We start from the raw sequence: 21168 nt of genomic DNA on the forward strand, positions 1-21168 counted from the left end.
TCACTCATATGCTAATCCTCTTAATATCAGGGCTAATTGGGACCCACTCTTTCACAGCATTGTGCCCATTTTGTCACAGAATTGCATTATCCTACTATTACCATCTTTGTCGAGGATCTCTTTCAAATTCAGATTCACGCTTCGCCCAAACAAATGAACATGGCAACAAACAAACAAACAAAAAAACAAACAAACAAACCAAACACTGACCAAATCCAGGCACTTGTTGCTGTAATACTGCTAATGAAATCTAATCAGCCCCGACCTCGACTCAATCCAGTTCTTTCTCTTTGATAAAAAAAAAAGGAGACGGAGCTGAATGATTGAGCAGCAGGTGTGGCGTGGGAGACGATAAATAGAAAAGACTGGATAATACAGGAAAAATAAATAAATAAATAAATAAATAAATAAAAAGGAATGACACTGAAGTGCACGAAGGGTTATTGGAGCTTACCTGAACAGGTACAAATCATTACAATGACGTGTCTGAAATGAATATACAGATGACGGAACAACAAATCATCCTCACCTTCCATTTGATCATTCAATGCCATGTTCTTAAGCGTGTTCTTGTCAATGGCTGGCACGCCATTATCCGTGTACGTCCGGTAGTTGACATCTGACCGTGATCTGTTATGCCCTCGTTTGAAGGCCCCACTGGATGAACTGGTAGAATTGGTCTCTTTGGCATGGGCTGCCAAATCATTGGTAGAGCGGGCTCGGTTCCTCTTGCTGCTCTTTAGGCCCAAAACGCTGAAGGATGTTTGTTCGGCCCAGGCTAGGTGGTGAGACGATATCTCCAGTTGTTCTCCAGGCAGCAACCCCCATACCCCACTGGAGTTCAACTTGTCCAGAGTTGACGCCTCTTTTAATTTTGGAGGGCAAACTTGCCCAGTTTCTTGACCACTGTCCAAGCAGTGCAGGTAGTCCTCGGTCGCCTCAAGGGCTGGACTGATGTCCTCAACCTCTGTTCCCTCCATCACCTCGACAGTCTTTGCACCAGAGAAGAGGTGGAGGGACAGAGATGGCGGATGGATTCCTTGTACTTGTGAACTTAGGAAGGAGGCAATCCACAGGTCTCAAGAAGGATGAACCATCTGCCATCTAGGCCCAAGAAGAAGCCTGGCAAAACTGGCTTTCCTTGAAGGCTCAAATCCCTTCCCGGCACAGTTAAGAAGGCATGGCTTGATGTGCCAACAGTTGCGCTGACAGTTGTTTGAAGAAAAGTGGTGGCTAAGATTTGTTCGATCCCATCCTGGCGCTGTTTAGCCTAGGTGTTGTATGCATTCAAGTCAGGAGGCAGCAATATCTCAATGAAAGGGACTGAAATGTGGTGCAAGGAGCAATGGTCCACCCAAGGCTTCAACATCCTGCAGCAAAGTAAAATGGACAAAAGAAGTACGTTAGATTCTCCTTCTGGTCCTGTTCTAACATCAAGGTTCAATCTAAGAAGTTGACGTTATTATAATACGACTGCAGCTCCTGCAACAAACAGGTTTCAATGTTTTCTGCCTCAGTGACTAGAAAGTCAGCATCCTGGCCTGGTTTAATCATTTCACTTGCCTCAGGTACTTACCTGAAACTAAGGAATATGTATTTTACCTGGGTTTCGACGTGGTCAGATCATCTCGCTGTACTTGGCTGAGGTTCTCCATTGTCTATTGCTATTTCTTTCCATGTCATGCTGTCTTCTACCTAGACTCTTGCAGGTTTCCCCCTCTCTCACACTGACATCCATTTCCTCTGCCTGTGCTTTCTGGCTCATAGTCTTTCGCTTTCTTAAGGCCATGCATTATTTAGAGGTTATTACATCACCTCTGGCCAATGCCGGAACAGCACATTCAGCATCCCTGGGGGTGTGTGTGAGAAAGAGGGATGGATTAATGGATAAGGGATGAGCTCAGAAATCTGCCGCAGCACGAGGTTCTGCATTTATACTGAACTCACACTGAACAGAAAACGGTAACCTAATCCTCTGGCCAAGAAACTGTCTGAAGCACACTAAACCTTAAAGCATATACGCAGAACCATGGCCTCACTTTTTGTTTATATATGCCTTGAGACCTCAAGAAGGGCACAGGAATAGTTTTAAGCATTAACAATAAAGCTAATATAATCATTTTTACGATTAAAATAATTCATATACCGATAGGTTGCGGTCTGAGTGAATGACCTTGATGTCCATAACGTCACAGCAGGAAGTCTATCGGTCTCATCGCCACTTCCGCTATACTAAAACACAGAGCTGACTGCAACTCCGATTCTCCATTTTGAGCTAATTTATCGCCATGCCACGTAGATGTGTTGCTGGTGGGTGCAGCAATATGACAGAAGCTGGATTTACATTGCATTCATGGCCCAAGAATGTTCAAACTGCAAAGATTTGGACGTGTTTTGCAAGAAGTTCATGGGCACATTGGGCGCCTACGAAGTGGTCTCTCCTCTGCACATTTTACTGAAGACTCGTACGAGACGTCTGATCTGTTGAGGAGTGTTGCCTATAAGCCCGTATTGTAAGAGGGTGCAGTACCAACAATTAAAGGAAAAGAAAACTACAAGAAAAGGAAAGTATTTATTTTTATAGATTTTTTTTTTTAAAGGAAAGTGAGTTCAGTTGCATCAGTTCTCCCAGAGCATGAGCTGAGGGTTGTTGCTAAAACCCGGGACAGAACAGGACGAGACATATCGCTCAGGCAGTGGCCTCCCCGTGGTTGTTGCTAAAACCGGTGACGTCCCGTCCCGGGTTTTAGTAATTGCCTGAGCCGAGCAGTAATGGCGGAGTAACTCAGTCTGGAGAAAATGGAGAATGAGTGGACCAGCCGTCTGATTTCTCCACTGGATATGCTTGCCTCAGCAGCAATATCTCACCCTTACGTGGAAGAAGCGAATGAACAGAGAACTGAACGAACTGAAAGTCAGATTGTTTCAAAACAAAGCCACAAGATCGGCCTTCAAGAAGCGAGAACACAGACGGGTAAGCTCCGACTCTCATTTGGATACAAAACAAAAAAAAAAAAAACAAGTTTACCCGCATTTAAATTAATACATGTAACTTGTATTGTGTTTAAATTACCAGTATAAGATTATTTAATATTTGCTTCAGAATGTGATTGTCTCAGTTCATCTGATTATTTAATTCGCCTTTTACGTTTTATCAGTGAAAATGCATGCATGTACATGTATGTTGCATAAATTATAGCACCCATCCTGTTTTAATGAGAGTCAACCCACAATCAATGAAGTCAAATCAGTCTTAGTTGAGCAAGTCGGTAATGGTATTTCTTACTTTCACCGTAAATTTTTTATTTATATGACTTTGGTCTATAGCTGTAAAAGGCCTCGGCCTTAAAACCGGTTACCGCTGTGACGTCACGCACTCAGGGCTGGCTGGCTCAGTGGGGCGGGGCAGCTCCAATGCCAACTTTGCGGTCGATTTTATCTCTCAAAAAAATATATATATTTTTTTAAATTCCCCATTTATGCAGCATACAAGAGTCAAGAATGGAGATGCTATCCACTCAGAAACTTATTTAAAAATAAAAGGTTCTGCGTATCTCCTTTAACAACAAGTCTTTGGGTTTCACAAGGTGACACGCAAAGCAGGACCAGTTGCACCAGCTACAAAACAAGCCTCGGCCAAATTAGATCTTGGGCACAGTCGTGACGGCACATGAACAGCATTCGGCATCTCCGAGAGACATTTTCTGCCACAAAACTTGCAGGATGCATCCTCGAGGATAATGTATTGGTCCTGGCACTGAAGCCTCCTGTAGAGATGCAGAGGCACTTGCTGTTTTTAGCTTTCTCACAGCATGTATTCACACTCAGTTACACTAGCAGAGCAGAGCTCTACACTATACATCTCTACACAGAGTCTGGTGATTTGAACACTAATTATGAGAAGGAATCCTTCTTCAAAAACAGAGCATACACTATATGGCCAAAAGTTTGTGGACACCTGACCACCACATTTACTTGTGTTTTCTGAACATCCCAGTCCAGATTTACTCACCTTTTGTTATAATAAGCGCCACTCTTCTGGGAAGGCTCTTCACTAGATTTCGGAGTGTGGCTGTGGGGATTTGTGCTCATTCAGCCACAAGAGCATCAGCGAGATCAGGTAGAGAAAGGAAATTGTAATGCTACAGCATACATAGACATTCGAGACAACTCCGTGCATCTCCACCCATCCATCTTGGCACATCACTACAGTGAAGTGGCTGCGCTGACGGCTTCAGCCATCAAAGTGTCTAGGGAACATTACAGTAGTGGTTTCCCGTTGCCTTTTACTGGATTATTATAGAGGTTTTTTTCCTCTCAACCATTCACAGTCACATTCACACCTACGGTCAATTTAGAGTCACCAGTTAACCTAACCTGCATGTCTTTGGACTGTGGGGGAAACCGGAGCACCCGGAGGAAACCCACGCGGACACGGGGAGAACATGCAAACTCCACACAGAAAGGCCCTCGCCGGCCGCTGGGCTCGAACCCGGACCTTCTTGCTGTGAGGCGACAGGGCTAACCACTACACCACATCTAACTTTGTGAACACAGTTTGAAGGTCAAGCGTCCACATACCTTTGACCATATAGTGTATCACGAGATGAAGTAACAGATTTAAGATATTCTTAAAGTATCCTAAATGCTAAACTTCACTGTATTTACTTACAACTTTAAAGGTGCCCTTCCACCAAAAACGTTTAATACTGGCTCTTTTTGAAATACCATAGTTCACTCCGAGTTGCATATGCATGCGGAAATGTAATTCTACTCCCATTCCCTGTATTAGCTTATGAAAGAAAAAACGAGTTAACCTGAAAAAGCCCTATGAACTTATGTCACTTCAACAATTAGTATTCATGGCCTCGCCCACCTTGGCTGGCAACCGCCCCCGGGAAGAAAGTTTGGATTTAAGCGCGAGGAGAGATAGCAGAGCCCATCTCGTCAGTAGCTAACGAAGAGGACCTAACAGCAAGTTGAAAACATGGCTGAACAAGTTCGTGCCTGTGTTATTTGTGGCAGTAACACATCAACGTTGCATTTCTTGCCCAAGATAGAAGAGCTAAAGAAGAAATGGTTGGAATTTATCTTTGGAACACCACCAGCGAAGTATAATGCAGCGTTAGTACTGTGTTCTGATCATTTCAACCACAGTGACTTTTCAAACTTCGGTGCCTTCAGTAGTGGTTTTGCTTCGAGGTTGTTTTTAATCCCTGGATCTGTACCGTCAAGACGATCGACCACCAGCTCACAAGCTGTAAGTAAAACATGAACTTTTTGCTTGAAGGTTTTTGTTACAAAATAGCATGTTCATATTCTCCACGTTAGCATGCATGACATGGTCACAAGCTAGGCAGCGATGAGAGTTTTCCGCTTTTCGGCGGATTTCCGCTTTTTCTGAGTAAAAAAAACGACCTTTTTATATTATGCCAAATCCGTTGAGAATTTTTTTTTATTAATTTCGGGGGGTTGGGGTATGTTCCTTCATGCTGTTCAAACTTTATTAACTCCAACGATGTTTACACATTATTTGTAAGTCGCCATCTTTAGTCTCATTGAATGTGATGCAAAATTCGTGTTATCTACATTGTTATTGGTCAAAACATCGACGTCGAGACCATAATAGCCAATCAAAACCGTTTTTACAAAGACACCCACATCTGCTTGTTCTGACCCACTGGAGGTAGCGTCACAGTGCTGTTAGCCAATCAGAGGTAACACGTTTACATCTCATCTTATTATCTCTAGCCGCTTTATCCTGTTCTACAGGGTCGCAGGCAAGCTGGAGCCTATCCCAGCTGACTACGGGCGAAAGGCGGGGTACACCCTGGACAAGTCGCCAGGTCATCACAGGGCTGACACATAGACACAGACAACCATTCACACTCACATTCACACCTACGGTCAATTTAGAGTCACCAGTTAACCTAACCTGCATGTCTTTGGACTGTGGGGGAAACTGGAGCACCCGGAGGAAACCCACGCGGACACGGGGAGAACATGCAAACTCCGCACAGAAAGGCCCTCGCCAGCCACGGGGCTCGAACCCGAACCTTCTTGCTGTGAGGCGACAGTGCTAACCACTACACCACCGTGCCGCCCACACGTTTACATGTCATGAATATTAATGAGTAAGGCCAAAAAAAAAAAAGTGTTTCTTTTTCCGGTTACCCGACCGACCCTAAACTTTTTTTTCGTTTTTTTTCCCAGTCGCGACTTTTACATATAACCCAACCGCGTGAACCGGAAGTTTGTGTCACTCACTGGGAAAATCAGGGCTTTCCACAAGCGCCGGCTGCCGGCCATACAGCTGACTACACAATTAAGTCCAGCCGGCTACTTTAATGACTTATTTTTGTAGCCCACAGGCTCCAAATATTAATTTTCGATTTTAATAAAATTAAATGTTTATCTAACTGACTGACAATAATGTCAAACTGAACCGCACTCATTTAAGTTGTGATTCGCGCTGTTTGTACCGATAATAACCACAAATTCCCCGCAGACTTCGTTGATCAGGGGAGAGTAACTCATCCGCGGCCCCAACATGTGGTGTGCGCGCGCACTCGGCGGAGGCAGTAGTGTGTCGGGGCCGTCGGAGGGAACAGAAGCAGAGATAACGCTTATTGTGTCTTTCACCTAGAGACATGATTCAAACTTTAAAACGGAGACAAAATTCTCCTGTGTGGATCTGGCATTCAACTTTTTTGCTGGGTTCTATACTTTTTGATCAGTCACAGATCAAACACCATGAGCAAATCTGGAGAAATTCAGACTTTATAATGGGGGTCTATTGCGTTACACACCAGTGGAGCTCAGGAGTTTAGAGTGGAGGCAGCCTGAAAAAAAAAAAGCTCTAACTTTCTCATTTAAACTGTTTTCTCAGCCACAATTTTCACTCTACACACACAACTTTCTCAAAAGTTGTAGTCACACATTGTGTGAATCAAGACAAGTGTCTCCTTGAGCGATAGGATTTACAGTTTTTGAATGAGAAGCCTGAAAGTAAGGAGAGGACAGCCGCGCTCTCCCATAGACTCACATTATAAACGTGGCAGCGCTTTGACTGCAAAATCAGAAAAGTCACTTGTTTTTAACTTGCTCTAGTGTCCACATTTTTTTTTACACTAGGGACAAAAAAAATTACATTAATGTGTTCATGGGAGCCTTGTAGCGCTCAATGTGAAAATTTTGTGAATAGCTCCTTTCATTTCCGTGTAAATCAGCGTTGTTCGAGGAGAGGGAACTCTGAGAAAAAGCGCTCTTTGCTTGTTATATTGTGTCTTTTCCCTGCACCGTTACCAAGGTGACGAGCTGCACTCAGGGAGCAGAGAGGGGCGGGGCTGCTCTCTCTCTCTCTCTCTCTCTCATGGTGTATTGAGCTGTTATATTTACAGAAAAATTCATGTTAAAAGGTGTCTCATGCTGTATCAGATTCATCAGAAGGTGGTAACTCAGGTGACCTGCAAAGAAATTCATTACATTTTGTGAAATTATTCCTGTCTAAATATAGGTTATGGCAGCCATCTTGGAAAAAAAAATGCCTGCCTACCGACCCTAGTTTTGAAATCTACATAACCGGAAACACACACTTTTTTTTTTTTTTGGCCTAAGAGCTGAAATCCTGTCGTTCTCCCGCCACCCACTCCTCCACCAAACTAGAACAGCTTGAAACAGGAGAACCACAGCATTTTTTTCACCAAAACTGGCTCACAGGGCATTTCATTCATACTAGAGACCACCGCACAATTAATGAAAAAACGATGCAATGAGGCCTTTAAGTGACTTTCCATGACGTTTTAAAGATAACGAAATGCTGTTAAAAAGAACGCTGAAGATGCCACTTTGTTCATGTTACTAAAGTTAACGTGTAAATATACTTAGTCACTACTACATTTAAGAATCCCAATAAAGGGTCTTAAACTCACTAGCAGTGTGGGAAATAAGGCCAGACCGGTGGGCATTGACTGGTAATTTTCGCTTTTGTCCATCTGTATTTCAAAAATATCAAACTAGATGGCCCATAAAAAAAATGTTTAAAAATTGTAAAGATGCATGTCTCATCTACTTCTAATTTTCTTCCAAATGCTACACTGGATGAATACATTATGTCGTAACGTGACCGGTGATTGGCCGATCACGGACGCTCTCGATGAACGACAAGTCGCCTCTCATCAGCGAGTAGGAGTGCATTCTGGCATGACACCACAGGACACTCCTTATAAGCTGGGTATTTACCACGAACATTAAAAGAAAATAGACTACTACAGGTTTTGGACCTTGACAAAATATTGTTTTTTTCCCCCATCGTATTTTCACCCTCTGGGGTCGAGAACTTCTCCAGTGAAGCTCGGCAGGTTTAGAATGAGTAGGTCATGTATTTAGATAAATATCTTCACGAGTTTACAAGCATGATAAACATCCTGACAGAAACTTTATACTTTCCTATGCTCCCACTGCCAAATATTATTAGATTTGTTAAATGATCCAAATTAGACGAAACATAAAACTTGTCCCCTTCCTCAGTCACACCGGAATCGGAGCGCCGAGTGCCCACTTACGCATTCATAAAAGACTGTTGCCATGGTAACGGCATGATAATCACTTTCACTCTTTTGGTTTCGATTGGTTTCTCTTTCGCCGTGTTTTCTTCTATTTTCTAAGTTCTAGTCCAGCAGATTTGAGTCTGAATGCCAAATGATATGATCGTGTCTAGTGTTGAGTCATTTTAAAAGTCATTTTGTGACAAAGTTACTTGGAATCTCGGACTCAAAATCTTTATTATGTAAGAAGAGTTGTATTGTTAATTACTAAAATTTCTGGATATACTTATTGTAAACATAGTATAAAAACAGTCATTGTTGACATCATGTATAATGAGTGTTATTATAGTATACACACGAGTACCTGTAAGTTGTAACCAACTGGAACATCTTTGCCCCCCATACTTTGTTCTAGACATGGAACTGACCTGTGTGCTACTGTTTTCTTGGGTAGAACTTTAAAGTGCATATCACGGGTAAATTCAGGAGCGAGATCAATGTAATTCTCCTATTTTATATTAAACTTTGGTCAAATATCTCATTCTGCATTCACTGCAATTTTTTTACCTTGCACAATACCAGAAAAATTCAGTTGAAATCGAGCCATTTGAGTCGAATTGGTCCGCCTCTGAAAAAAACTTGGCATTTAGATTTCCCGGCAAACACTGATTTTCGTGACGTCGCGTGCGGGACGCCTCCCTCTGAATCCTACGCCAGCGCTGGTTTGTTTATGAGAAAACGACCTGGTGGTTTTCTGCAAATTTCTTTAACATCATCACGTAATTATTAAAATGGTTAACAGATGTATCGTAGGAGGGTGTAGCAACACCAATCTTGATGGGATTAGTACTCATCGTTTCCCAAAAGACCGGACAATGAGAGAGAAATGGGAGCGCTTGGTCTACACAGGCTGTGCACTGAAACCGTGCAAAGCTCTCGCAGCCTGCTGGCGCTTCCGCAGGTGACGTCACGAATCTGGCTCCAGACTCCCTTGGGATTTTTCCAGACGCATTTTATTTTATTTTTTTCTGCTGTAGACAGATGGCCTTGTGCAAAATTACCCTTCTGGATGAGTGTGTAAAGGGACATTACTTTCATATAAAAAAAAAAAAGCGAAATTGGTCCAGGATATGCACTTTAAGCACATTTTACTTGAATATGACGTTTTCTTGTAAATTATCATCATCGCCGGCCCAAACTAAGTTTGGCAGGGGATAAAGAAACGTGTTCCGTCCATCCGGTCACATTTTTGTTTCCGGGCCATATCTTTAAAACTACTGAATATATCTTCATGAAACTTTGTATACATATCAAGCAACATGTGATACTGGTGCCTTTTGCTATTTTGGATTTTTGAAAAAATGTATTTTCAAATTTTTACATAAACAGATTTTGACTTACAACCCCGATTCCAAAAAAGTTGGGACAAAGTACAAATTGTAAATAAAAACGGAATGCAATAATTTACAAAATCACAAAAACTGATATTGTATTCACAATAGAACATAGACAACATATCAAATGTCAAAAGTGAGACATTTTGAAATTCCATGCCAAATATTGGCTCATTTGAAATTTCATGACAGCAACACATCTCAAAAAAGTTGGGACAGGGGCAATAAGAGGCTGGAAAAGTTAAAGGTACAAAAAAAGGAACAGCTGGAGGACCAAATTGCAACTCATTAGGTCAATTGGCAATAGGTCATTAACATGACTGGGTATAAAAAGAGCATCTTGGAGTGGCAGCGGCTCTCAGAAGTAAAGATGGGAAGAGGATCACCAATCCCCCTAATTCTGCGCCGACAAATAGTGGAGCAATATCAGAAAGGAGTTCGACAGTGTAAAATTGCAAAGAGTTTGAACATATCATCATCTACAGTGCATAATATCATCAAAAGATTCAGAGAATCTGGAAGAATCTCTGTGCGTAAGGGTCAAGGCCGGAAAACCATACTTGGTGCCCGTGATCTTCGGGCCCTTAGACGGCACTGCATCACATACAGGCATGCTTCTGTATTGGAAATCACAAAATGGGCTCAGGAATATTTCCAGAGAACATTATCTGTGAACGCAATTCACCGTGCCATCCGCCGTTGCCAGCTAAAACTCTATAGTTCAAAGAAGAAGCCGTATCTAAACACGATCCAGAAGCGCAGACGTCTTCTCTGGGCCAAGGCTCATTTAAAATGGACTGTGGCAAAGTGGAAAACTGTTCTGTGGTCAGACGAATCAAAATCTGAAGTTCTTTATGGAAATCAGGGACGCCGTGTCATTTGGACTAAAGAGGAGAAGGACGACCCAAGTTGTTATCAGCGCTCAGTTCAGAAGTCTGCATCTCTGATGGTATGGGGTTGCATTAGTGCGTGTGGCATGGGCAGCTTACACATCTGGAAAGACCCCATCAATGCTGAAAGGTATATCCAGGTTCTAGAGCAACATATGCTCCCATCCAGACAACGTCTCTTTCAGGGAAGACCTTGCATTTTCCAACATGACAATGCCAAACCACATACTGCATCAATTACAGCATCATGGCTGCGTAGAAGAAGGGTCCGGGTACTGAACTGGCCAGCCTGCAGTCCAGATCTTTCACCCATAGAAAACATTTGGCGCATCATAAAATGGAAGATACGACAAAAAAGACCTAAGACAGTTGAGCAACTAGAATCCTACATTAGACAAGAATGGGTTAACATTCCTATCCCTAAACTTGAGCAACTTGTCTCCTCAGTCCCCAGACGTTTACAGACTGTTGTAAAGAGAAAAGGGGATGTCTCACAGTGGGAAACATGGCCTTGTCCCAACTTTTTTGAGATGTGGTGTTGTCATGAAATTTAAAAATCACCTAATTTCTCTTTAAATGATACATTTTCTCAATTTAAACATTTGATATGTCATCTATGTTCTATTCTGAATAAAATATGGAATTTTGAAACTTCCACATCATTGCCTTCCGTTTTTATTTACAATTTGTTCTTTGTCCCAACTTTTTTGGAATCGGGGTTGTAGTTTCTAAGAGCAATGTTTGTTTCTGGAGCATATATCCAAAATTATTCATGATACAGATTTGAAACTTGGCATACATGTTAACAAGGTGACGTAGATGTGCCTTTTCATACTAAGAAATTTGAGAAATTTTAATTTTTCATGTTTCCATGGAAACAATTTCACAGGTTAGTCTTAGCGGTAGGTTTTGTTTCCGGAGCAGAACTTGAAAACTATGAGTGGTATGGTTTTGAAAGTTGGTATGTGTGTTGAAGTGATGTATATGTGCCTTTTGATATTAAGAAATGAGAGAGATTTTAATTTTGAGCTCCCTTGAACCAAATGTCTGGTGGGTTTATGCCATGGGCTGCTGAGGTCAGTGTAAAGAGGTCGGGTTGGTTTCCTGCAGCACAACTTGAAAAATGTGACAAATGATATGTTGAAAATTGGTATACAAGTGGTATATTGGGCAGGGGATATAGGTGACTGTCTTCTTGTATTCAATTTGTAGTGGAATTAACAAATGTCTCGTGTAATTCAAGAAAGAGCTGGTATTACCTGCCAGCACAAAAACGATCTGCTACGCATGATTTCAGTTTGTTTTGGAATCCGCTCCACTTGCGCTGCTCAATAAAGCACGCATGTTTTCCATCCATCCATCAGCGACATGAAACAGAATGATCAAAACTGTGGAGATGACAGTAGACTTTAGGAGGAGCCCCCCTCACCCTGCCGCCCATCACCAACAACACTGTGACTGCTGTTGAAACCTTCAGGTTTCTGGGTTCCACAATCTCCCGGGACCTGAAGTGGGAGACCAACACCGTCACCATCATCAAAAAGGCTCAGCAGAGGTTGTACTTTCTGCGCCAGCTCAGGAAGCTCAGCCTGTCTAAGGAGCTGCTGACACAATTCTACTCTGCCATCACTCAGTCTGTTCTCTGCTCTTCCATCATTGTTTGGTTTGGATCGGTCACCAAGCAGGACAAGAACAGACTGCAACGGACAATAAGGTCTGCAGAGAAAATTATTGGTGTCAGCCTGCCCTCCATCCAAGACCTGTACCTGTCCAGAGTCAGGAAACGGACAGGTAACATCTCCGCAGACCCATCACACCCTGGTCACCCTCTGGGAGACGCTATAGATCACTGTACGCAAAAACAACCAGACACAAGAACGTTTTTTTCCCCCTCAGGCTGTCTCTGTGATGAACAGCTAAAACCGGACTCAGATATCAGTAACATCAGCTGTGAAATATCTGCACACGCATACCGCCATTCTGTGCACACTGTATATTTATATTTAGTAAGTCATCCTTGCACTATGCACCATTTTGCACCAAAAGATTCTACATGTACATAGCTTTTTTGTCTACGCTTTTTTTTTTTATCCGTTTGTACTAAGAGAGCGAAGTGAAACCGGAGTCAAATTCCTCGTGTGTGTTCACATACCTGGCAATAAAAGTGATTCTTCTAATTCTGAAACGTACAGAGACCGTTAAACATCCTCTTAACAATCAGGTAAATAGGTGAGTTTGGGGGGGGGGGGGGACCCGACCGCACGTAATTACAAAGCTGAATGCGCCGACTAGACTCGAGCACTCCATGCTGCCATGGTAACGCTGACAAAAACATGCGCTCTGCATTCATGTGGTCGCTCATTTGGCCAATGATTCCAACACAACACAGCTCCTTTAATGATACAGTACATTCTGTTCATTATTATTTATCTATCGCTCACAGAACATTCTCGCTCTTCAGACTTATTTGCTAAAACGGGTCGGCAAATACATTTTGGCAGCAGTTGATATGCCTGGCCGGTCCGCCCACGTAAAGTCTACGTGTGGGAAACGCTGTGGAGACGTTGAGGAAACTGTTGATGAAAGTAAGGTGTTTAAAGTCAAGTGCTGCCAGATAAAACAAAGCTCACCCAGCAGCACTTATTTTATACCTGTACGTTGAGAATGGTACAATTTCTCAATCATCAGCTGTCAGGTTATAGTCCTATGAAAATCCATGACCTTGAGTTTGACATTTCAAAGTCAAAGATCATGGTGCCAAATGAAAGCCCATATGGCACTTCCTACAAGTTGATAATGGTAAATATTTGTCTACCATCAACCGTTTTCAACTTACAGCCCTCTGAAAATCCGCAGGGTTTTTTCTAGAAAAATTTAGCATGAGGGCGCTCACCATGGCGAGGGAGCCGGTTGTTCCCCCCCACCGTGCAAAGCCTTTGAAAAATGCTCCAATGGGACATTCTGAGGCTATCTGAGAGGGAAATTGTAACAAATTGTCTGTCAACATTGAAAAAGAAAGAAGTAATCTTCTTCTGCCCCGGACAGTCTTTGGCTTTCTTCCGCTTCATGCCGCGGGATGACATCTTTAAATGCCCAAGTGTCAACAAAAACAACTCGCGAACTACTTCTGTCAAAAGCTCCCGTGCCGGAGGGTGAAAGGTCATTCAGTTTCGAGAAATCTCGCTCTACAAGTCAGCTGACCTTGTATGTAACCCATGTCAAATCTCGCGAGAGCAGCCGCAACAAGTAAACAACTAAACAACATGGCGCCTCAGTCTGGAAAACGCCAATTCGGATTGTTTTTGCACCGTCTGGCGGTGAATCTACTATGACTGGAATATTTTTGGAGCAATTATAACGTATTTGATGATCAGACACATTGTCACATAGTGTTGCTGGGATGTTTTCACGGAGTCGGTAAGGGGGCGCACGCCGAGAGTAAGAGGGCGCAGCACCCCTGTTCCCCCGTTTAGACGAAAGCCTGAATCCGTGACCTTGAGTTTGACCTTACAAAGTCACTCAAGGTCAAAGATCATGGTGCCAAATGAAAGGCCATATGGGAGTTTCTATCTGCTCATAATAGTAAATATTTATCTATCAGCAGCTGTTTTTGAGTTATAATGGAAAACGTTATTTTGACTGAAAGGTTGACCTTTCTGGTGACCTTGACCCGATTAATCCCAAAACTTAATCAGGTACTCTACGGACCATTGCGCACCTACCCTGCAAATCTGAACTCAATCGGCGCAACTGTCTAGACACTAGATTGTTAACAGACAGACACACAAACAAACCGCACCGATTGCAATACCTTACCCTGCTTACCCCGTCGTGGTCTTAAAGTGGTTACATTCAACCTTTTTCTCTTCTCCTGATAAATACTAAAAATGTGTCATTCAAAAGGACATTGAACATTTAAACCGTTATTCCATGAAATTGAGTCGTACATGAGCTGACAAGGAGCGTAGCACTGATGCTGTGTTCACACTTATACCGGTACAAAAGTGGTATAACTGTATCGATACAAAGTATACCGGTACAGTTTAGTGCATCTGTCCACACTAGCGAGAAATGTTTGCGGTTTTCTTTCACGGAAGTTGAAATGCGCGTGCGTGAAATGTTTCCGTGGTTACCGAGTAACTTCCTTCCGAGAATATGGCAGATGAAACAACGTGTGTGCTTTTTGTTGTCAACGTACACTATTTCTGGTGGTCATTTATTCAGTCGAATCGTATAAAACGCGTGAGGCAGTTCTCCCCCCTCACTTTCTCCCTCTTCCCTTCTCTTCCCCTCCCTTTTCCCCCTCCCTCTCTCCCCCCTTTCTTTGCTCCATGTAGCTCCACGGTCGTTTTGAGCCATTTTGACGTTTTATTTACAGCTGGAAAGCACGTGCGTATTGTATTGTATGAATAACCCGGAAGAAGTAGGAATGGTTCATTGTGCTTGCGCATTATATTTGTATCGATACAGAGCCGCTTCATCTGTCCACACTACAGCAAAGCGCTACAGTACCGATACTGTACCGGTACGAAACCCATACATTTGTGGGTTTCGTACCGATACAGTTATACCGATACAGTACCGGTATAGTTGCTAGTGTGGACAGGTGTTGCAGTACGAAAGTAGTTTCGTATCGGTACGAAATCCATAGTGTGGACAGGGTATGAGTTGGCTATAAGCCATGTACGACGAGATTGAGTGGAATAACTGTTTTATTCTATCCACATTCACTGGATTTTGAGAAACAGAGCATTTTTACTTTCTTGCAAATTCGATCAATAAAAACTTTACACAAAACGTCTGACAAAATCATTTCCGCTGAGACGGACGTCTTAAAAACCTATCGGTGGCTGCACTAATTGACTTTAGTGTTTGTTTTTTTTTTTTGTAGAAAGTGCCGTCTTGCTGTCGTGCCAAGGTATAGAATAGCTTTAGACATTTATTTAATTCTTCATTGGACAATTCAGTGATGTAATTTTCAAACTTCTTTGAGCTTTTGAATCGGTAAAAAAAAAAATTAACGCTTAAAGATGAAGAATGCAAACAAACGGTGATACCTTTCTAAGAACAACAACTAAGGGATTTGGATTTTTTTTTGCCATATACACTCACCGGCCACTTTAATAGGAACTTGTTCTTGATTCTAAGATTCCTGTTCTTGATTGCAGGAGTGGAACCCAATGTGGTCTTCTGCTGTTGCAGGCTGAGACGCTTTTCTGCTCACCACGGTTGTAAAGAGTGATTATATGAGTTACTATATCCTTCCTGGCAAAAAAGCTCAAACCAGTCTGGCCATTTTCCTCTGACCTCTCTCATCAACAAGGCGTTTCCACACACAGAACTGTCACTCACTTGGTGTGACGATTTCAATTCATGATTCAAAAATCGATTAAAATTTAATGAAAATCACGATTCATTAACAAATACCTAATTTCATCCCGATAACTCTAGACGCATAACAAATTGACAAATGGCATAATTTTGATTTTAAAAATTCGATTCGGTATCCGGAGCTGTACGTGGGCGCAGCCATGTTTGTGGTTGCTATAGCAATCTTGTGAGATCAGACGTTGCTTTGTGAACGTCATCATGACGACTCAGAATTCCTGAAGCCACCGGTTTTTAAAAGGCATTGTTGGTGGCATTTCTTACAATCTCAGTGCCGGATGTACTCTCTGGACAACGAATGCTGTGTCTCAAGAGGTGGGATTCACTTTAACACAAGTGACTGTGTTTTTGTGTTTTAAAAGACTGAGACAAAAAACGTCATTAAGTTTTCATTGCTTTTTTTGTTTCTTAGTGTTTTGTGGTTTGAAAATTACAACGTGCCAAAAATGACTGAACTGTGATCCATTCATAGTTAATGGAGTGACTGGAGTCTGAATAAAGACGACAAAGGCAACACGACTTGTTTGTTTTTTTTTTTAATTGCTCTACATTTCTAGGCTGACAGTTAACAGAATATTGACAACGATTTGCATCAGTTAGAAAATTGGGGACAAAAAAACGTGAATCGTGATTCAAATCGAATAGTCAAGTTTATTTCTATAGTGCTTTTAACAACAAACATTGTCGCAAAGCAGCTTTACAGAATTTGAACGACCCAAAATACGAGCCAATTTCATCCCCAGTGAGCATGCCCGTGGCGACGGCGGCAAGGAACCCCCCCAGCCGATACAAGGAAGAAACCTCGAGAGGAACCAGGCCCAAAAAGGGGACCCATCCTCACCTGGGCAACAGCAGACAACATCAACAGTCCTAACACAAACCCCCCACCGACAGAAACCCGAGCGCAAAACCGCCCACGACAAACGCAGTCCCAAAGCCAGCAAGCCAACTGCAGAATAGTGAAAAAACGGAATCATCACACCTCTATCGCTCACTCAGTGTTTTTTTGTTCTTCGCACCATTCTGTCTAAACTCGAGACTGTTGTGTGTGAAAACGCCAGGAGATCAGCAGCACTTTCTGGAAAACTCAAACCAGTCCGTTTGGCTCAAACCAACACCCACGCCACGGTGAAAGTCAGTCACATTTTGAGATCGCAATTTTTCCCCATTCTGGTGTTTGAATGAAGCGAACGTTAACTGAAGCTCTTGATTTGTAGCTGCAAGATTTTATGCATTGTACTGCTGTATGGGTGTACCTAATAAAGTGGCCAGCAAGTGTACAAATTTATATACACTACCGTTCAAAAGTTTGGGGTCACTTTGAAATGTCCTTATTTTTGAAAGAAAAGCACTGTTCTTTTCAATGAAGATCACTTTAAACTAATCAGAAATCCACTCTATACATTGCTAATGTGCTAAATGACTATTCTAGCTGCAAATGTCTGGTTTTTGGTGCAATATCTCCATAGGTGTATAGAGGCCCATTTCCAGCAACTCTCACTCCAGTGTTCTAATGGTACAATGTGTTTGCTCATTGCCTCAGAAGGCTAATGGATGATTAGAAAACCCTTGTACAATCATGTTAGCACAGCTGAAAACAGTTGAGCTCTTTAGAGAAGCTATAAAACTGACCTTCCTTTGAGCAGATTGAGGCCCTGTCCACACGGCAACGGATTCAGGTGAATCTGATAAAATTGTTTATCGTTTCGGCCTGGCATCCACACAGCACCGGCGTTTTGGGTGCCCCAAAACGACATCTTTTGAGAACGGGTTCCAGAGTGGAAAAATCTGGCAACGGCACTGTTGCGAAGTCGTCTGGACGAGTAGAACGGATTTGTTTACGATGACGTCACAACCACATGACAATCCCACCAGCAAAAATAGGGGAAAAAAAAGGAGCGATCTCACCTCTTCAGATGTTGGTTTAAGTCTGACAATACATTCCTCAAAAAGGGCGTAGAAGAACAAAGTAATCCATCAACGTGTAGCATTCAGTTTATTCTGGACCATTAAAGAATTCTGGAGGATATCAGAATGTTGGCGTACCGGCTTCCATCTACCCCCGTTCATTCCTCTCTCTCTCTCCATCTACCCCCGTTCATTCCTCTCTCTCTCTCCATCTACCCCCGTTCATTCCTCTCTCTCTCTCCATCTACCCCCATTCATTCCGCTTTCCACGTCTTTCATTTTATGCTACTGATTAATAATCAAAACTTTATGTGGCTGATGCTACAGAAGAAGGGGTTTATGCGCATGTGTCTACTTCTTCTATTGTTCTGGTGTCTCCGATGGGACCGTCTTACAGCGCACGTAGAGGTGTGGCATGTGTATTACATCGTTTTCAGCAAGCGTTGCGTTGCCATATGTACCTGATATTTTACTGATCCGTTGCCCATGTGGACGCGATATTTAAAAAAAAAAAAAAAAAATCTCGTTGCTGTTGTCGTGTGGATGTAGCCCGAGTTTCTGGAGCATCACATTTGTGGGGTCGATTAAATGCTCAAAATGGCCAGAAAAATGTCTTGACTATATTTTCTATTCATTTTACAACTTATGGTGGGAAATAAAAGTGTGACTTTTCATGGAAAACACAAAATTGTCTGTCTGGGTGACCCCAAACTTTTGAACGGTAGTGTATATGCATGCAAGACCATGCAATTATAATAATAATAATAATAATAATAATAATAAGTCAGCTAGTACTGTGGTACCATGATATATTTTACAGTAAAAAAAAAAAATCAAATCTTAACACCTCTAGATGTGAGGATTTTTTAAAATTGCACTAGACTAGCAACACAAAATATGACTTCAGTTAAAATACATACACTTAATAACGTAGAATTTATTTTCTAGATTTTAAAAAAGTGGTGCATAATTGAACTAGGCGCTTGAATAATTAAAACAAATTCTTTTAACGACATCAGCACACTGTCAAATGAGCAGCTGATGAGCAATTCCAGCGTTATGGATGTGACATTTGGACTCAAAATGGCAACAACTGACCTAGTTAATTTTTATTCCTTTCCAGTATTTTAAAATTTGTTGTATATTTTTAAGACCTCTCATATTGGAGAAGTCATGGGAAAAAAAGAATTCCCATAGTACATTTAGAACTCTAGAAAATGCCAAAAAAGACATGCGTTATGGATGTGACGGAAAAAATACCCCATTTCCAGGGTGACTACACATATTCATCAAACTCTGTGAAATTGCAAACATAATATCCAAATGCAGGCATGCATTTAATAAAGGAGTCTTAGCTGAAAATAAAAAAAGCCTTTGTTTAAAATATTTTCTATTTCAAGCAGAATCTAGGAAGAAAAAAATCAGCGTTATGGATGTGACATAATTCCGTTATGGATGTGACGCATCTGAAATAGACAAATCAGCAATTTAACCACCATAACCCTTTGAAAAACTCTCTAAATATCAGCTAAAACTATCAAAGTTCTTAAATAATATTTAGGATGGCTATTGTTTTGCTGTTTTGTGGATTTTAGCATACATTTCTGTGGCTTGTGGCAATAATATAGAATTGTACATGATCAAAGTTGATTTTAGCTTGGGCTTTACATTATAAGAAAGAAAGACTGACAGTGACACATTAGGTTGGTTACAAATTGGTTCAACTTATTCACATCTGTAAAATACAGGCCTAGGTGAGATCTCTGGGAGTGGTTTTGATGTATTACATGTTGCTTTATTTTTGCATGGTGAGGTTGACATTTACATGGAATTGCCCCGATGTCAGCTAATTAGCGAGTCACAGTACAGCAAAAAATATAAAGTCATATTATATTATGTTTCCAATATCGACAAGAAGAGCACAGAGAACCCCCAAAATTATCCCCGACATGGAAAAACTGTCAAACACTGTTATTATTTACTCTGACACACCTATATTTTGCTCGCCAGCTGTTTGTTGCGCCAGCTGTGGCGTCCCTCCTCAGAGAGCTAATCACTGTTAGCAAAACAGCAGCGAGCTAACGGCTAACTGTCACGCGCATCCTTGAACAATGACATTTACTTTCCGTGATCCTGCATCACACAGAGCTCCTGAGCACATCTCCATCCACTCACACACGCGTCAATTACACTGTCAAGGACATTTTAAAAAAAGCGACTCTTCCAGAACCGTATTTATACATTTATATATTCTAATGACTCACCTGAATGTGTTTACAAACTGTCATACTCTGCTGTGCAGCATAAACGCGGCCCGGAGGAAACTGACCCTGGCGAATAAATGGTTCCGCTCGCCCTCTCGTTACATCCTGTGACTAATCTTCAGTCAATAATAATAATAATAATAATAATAATACACTACTTGTGTATATATATTAAAAACCACATGGATACCTGGCCATTACACCCGTATGTGCTTGTTGAACATCCCATTCCAGATTTAGATTCTTTCTTTCTTTCTTTTTTATTTAATTTAAGTGATAACCTCCAGGTGGTGTAGTGGTTAGCGCTGTCGCCTCACAGCAAGAAGGTTCTGGGTTCGAGCCCAGTACCAGGCAAGGGCCTTTCTGTGTGGAGTGTGCATGTGGGTTTCCTCTGGGTGCTCACAGTCCAAAGACATGCAAGTTAGGTTAACTGGTGGCTCTAAATTGACCGTAGGTGTGAATGGTTGTCTGTGTCGGCCCTGTGATGACCTGGTGACTTGTCCAGGGTGTAGCCCAGCTTGCCTGCAACCCTGTAGAACAGGATAAAGCGGCTAGAGATAATGAGATGGGAATAACCTCCAGGTGGCACGGTGGTGTAATGGTTAGCACTGTCACCTCACAGCAAGAAGGTCCTGGGTTCGAGCCCCGGGGCCGGCGAGGGCCTTTCTGTGCGGAGTTTGCATGTTCTCCCCGTGTCCACGTGGGTTTCCTCCGGGTGCTCCGGTTTCCCCCACAGTCCAAAGACATGCAGGTTAGGTTAACTGGTGACTCTAAATTG

General features: G+C 42.1%; 1 protein-coding gene across 9 annotated transcripts in view; it reads right to left on the minus strand.

The window, feature by feature from the left end:
- The window catches only part of plekhm3 (pleckstrin homology domain containing, family M, member 3), a 127241-nt gene extending 106811 nt beyond the window's left edge, over positions 1 to 20430 (minus strand). For 5 of the 9 annotated variants that reach the window (XM_060929336.1, XM_060929341.1, XM_060929342.1 and 2 more), the window contains exons 1-2: positions 1603 to 1789; positions 530 to 1370 (exon numbers count right to left, since the gene is read on the minus strand). In XM_060929336.1, coding sequence (XP_060785319.1) covers positions 530 to 980 — 451 coding nt within the window. In that variant the 5' untranslated portion in view covers positions 981 to 1370; positions 1603 to 1789. Of the gene's footprint in view, positions 1 to 529; positions 1371 to 1602; positions 1790 to 4012; positions 4031 to 17850; positions 17917 to 20118; positions 20165 to 20390 lie in introns of those variants that run through there. The other 4 variants (XM_060929337.1, XM_060929340.1, XM_060929338.1 and 1 more) reach the window with 4 other exon arrangements.
- Between the last annotated feature and the right edge of the window lie 738 nt (positions 20431 to 21168).

Source organism: Neoarius graeffei, chromosome 9, assembly GCF_027579695.1.
Source record: "Neoarius graeffei isolate fNeoGra1 chromosome 9, fNeoGra1.pri, whole genome shotgun sequence".
In the NCBI taxonomy this organism is placed as follows: domain Eukaryota; kingdom Metazoa; phylum Chordata; class Actinopteri; order Siluriformes; family Ariidae; genus Neoarius; species Neoarius graeffei.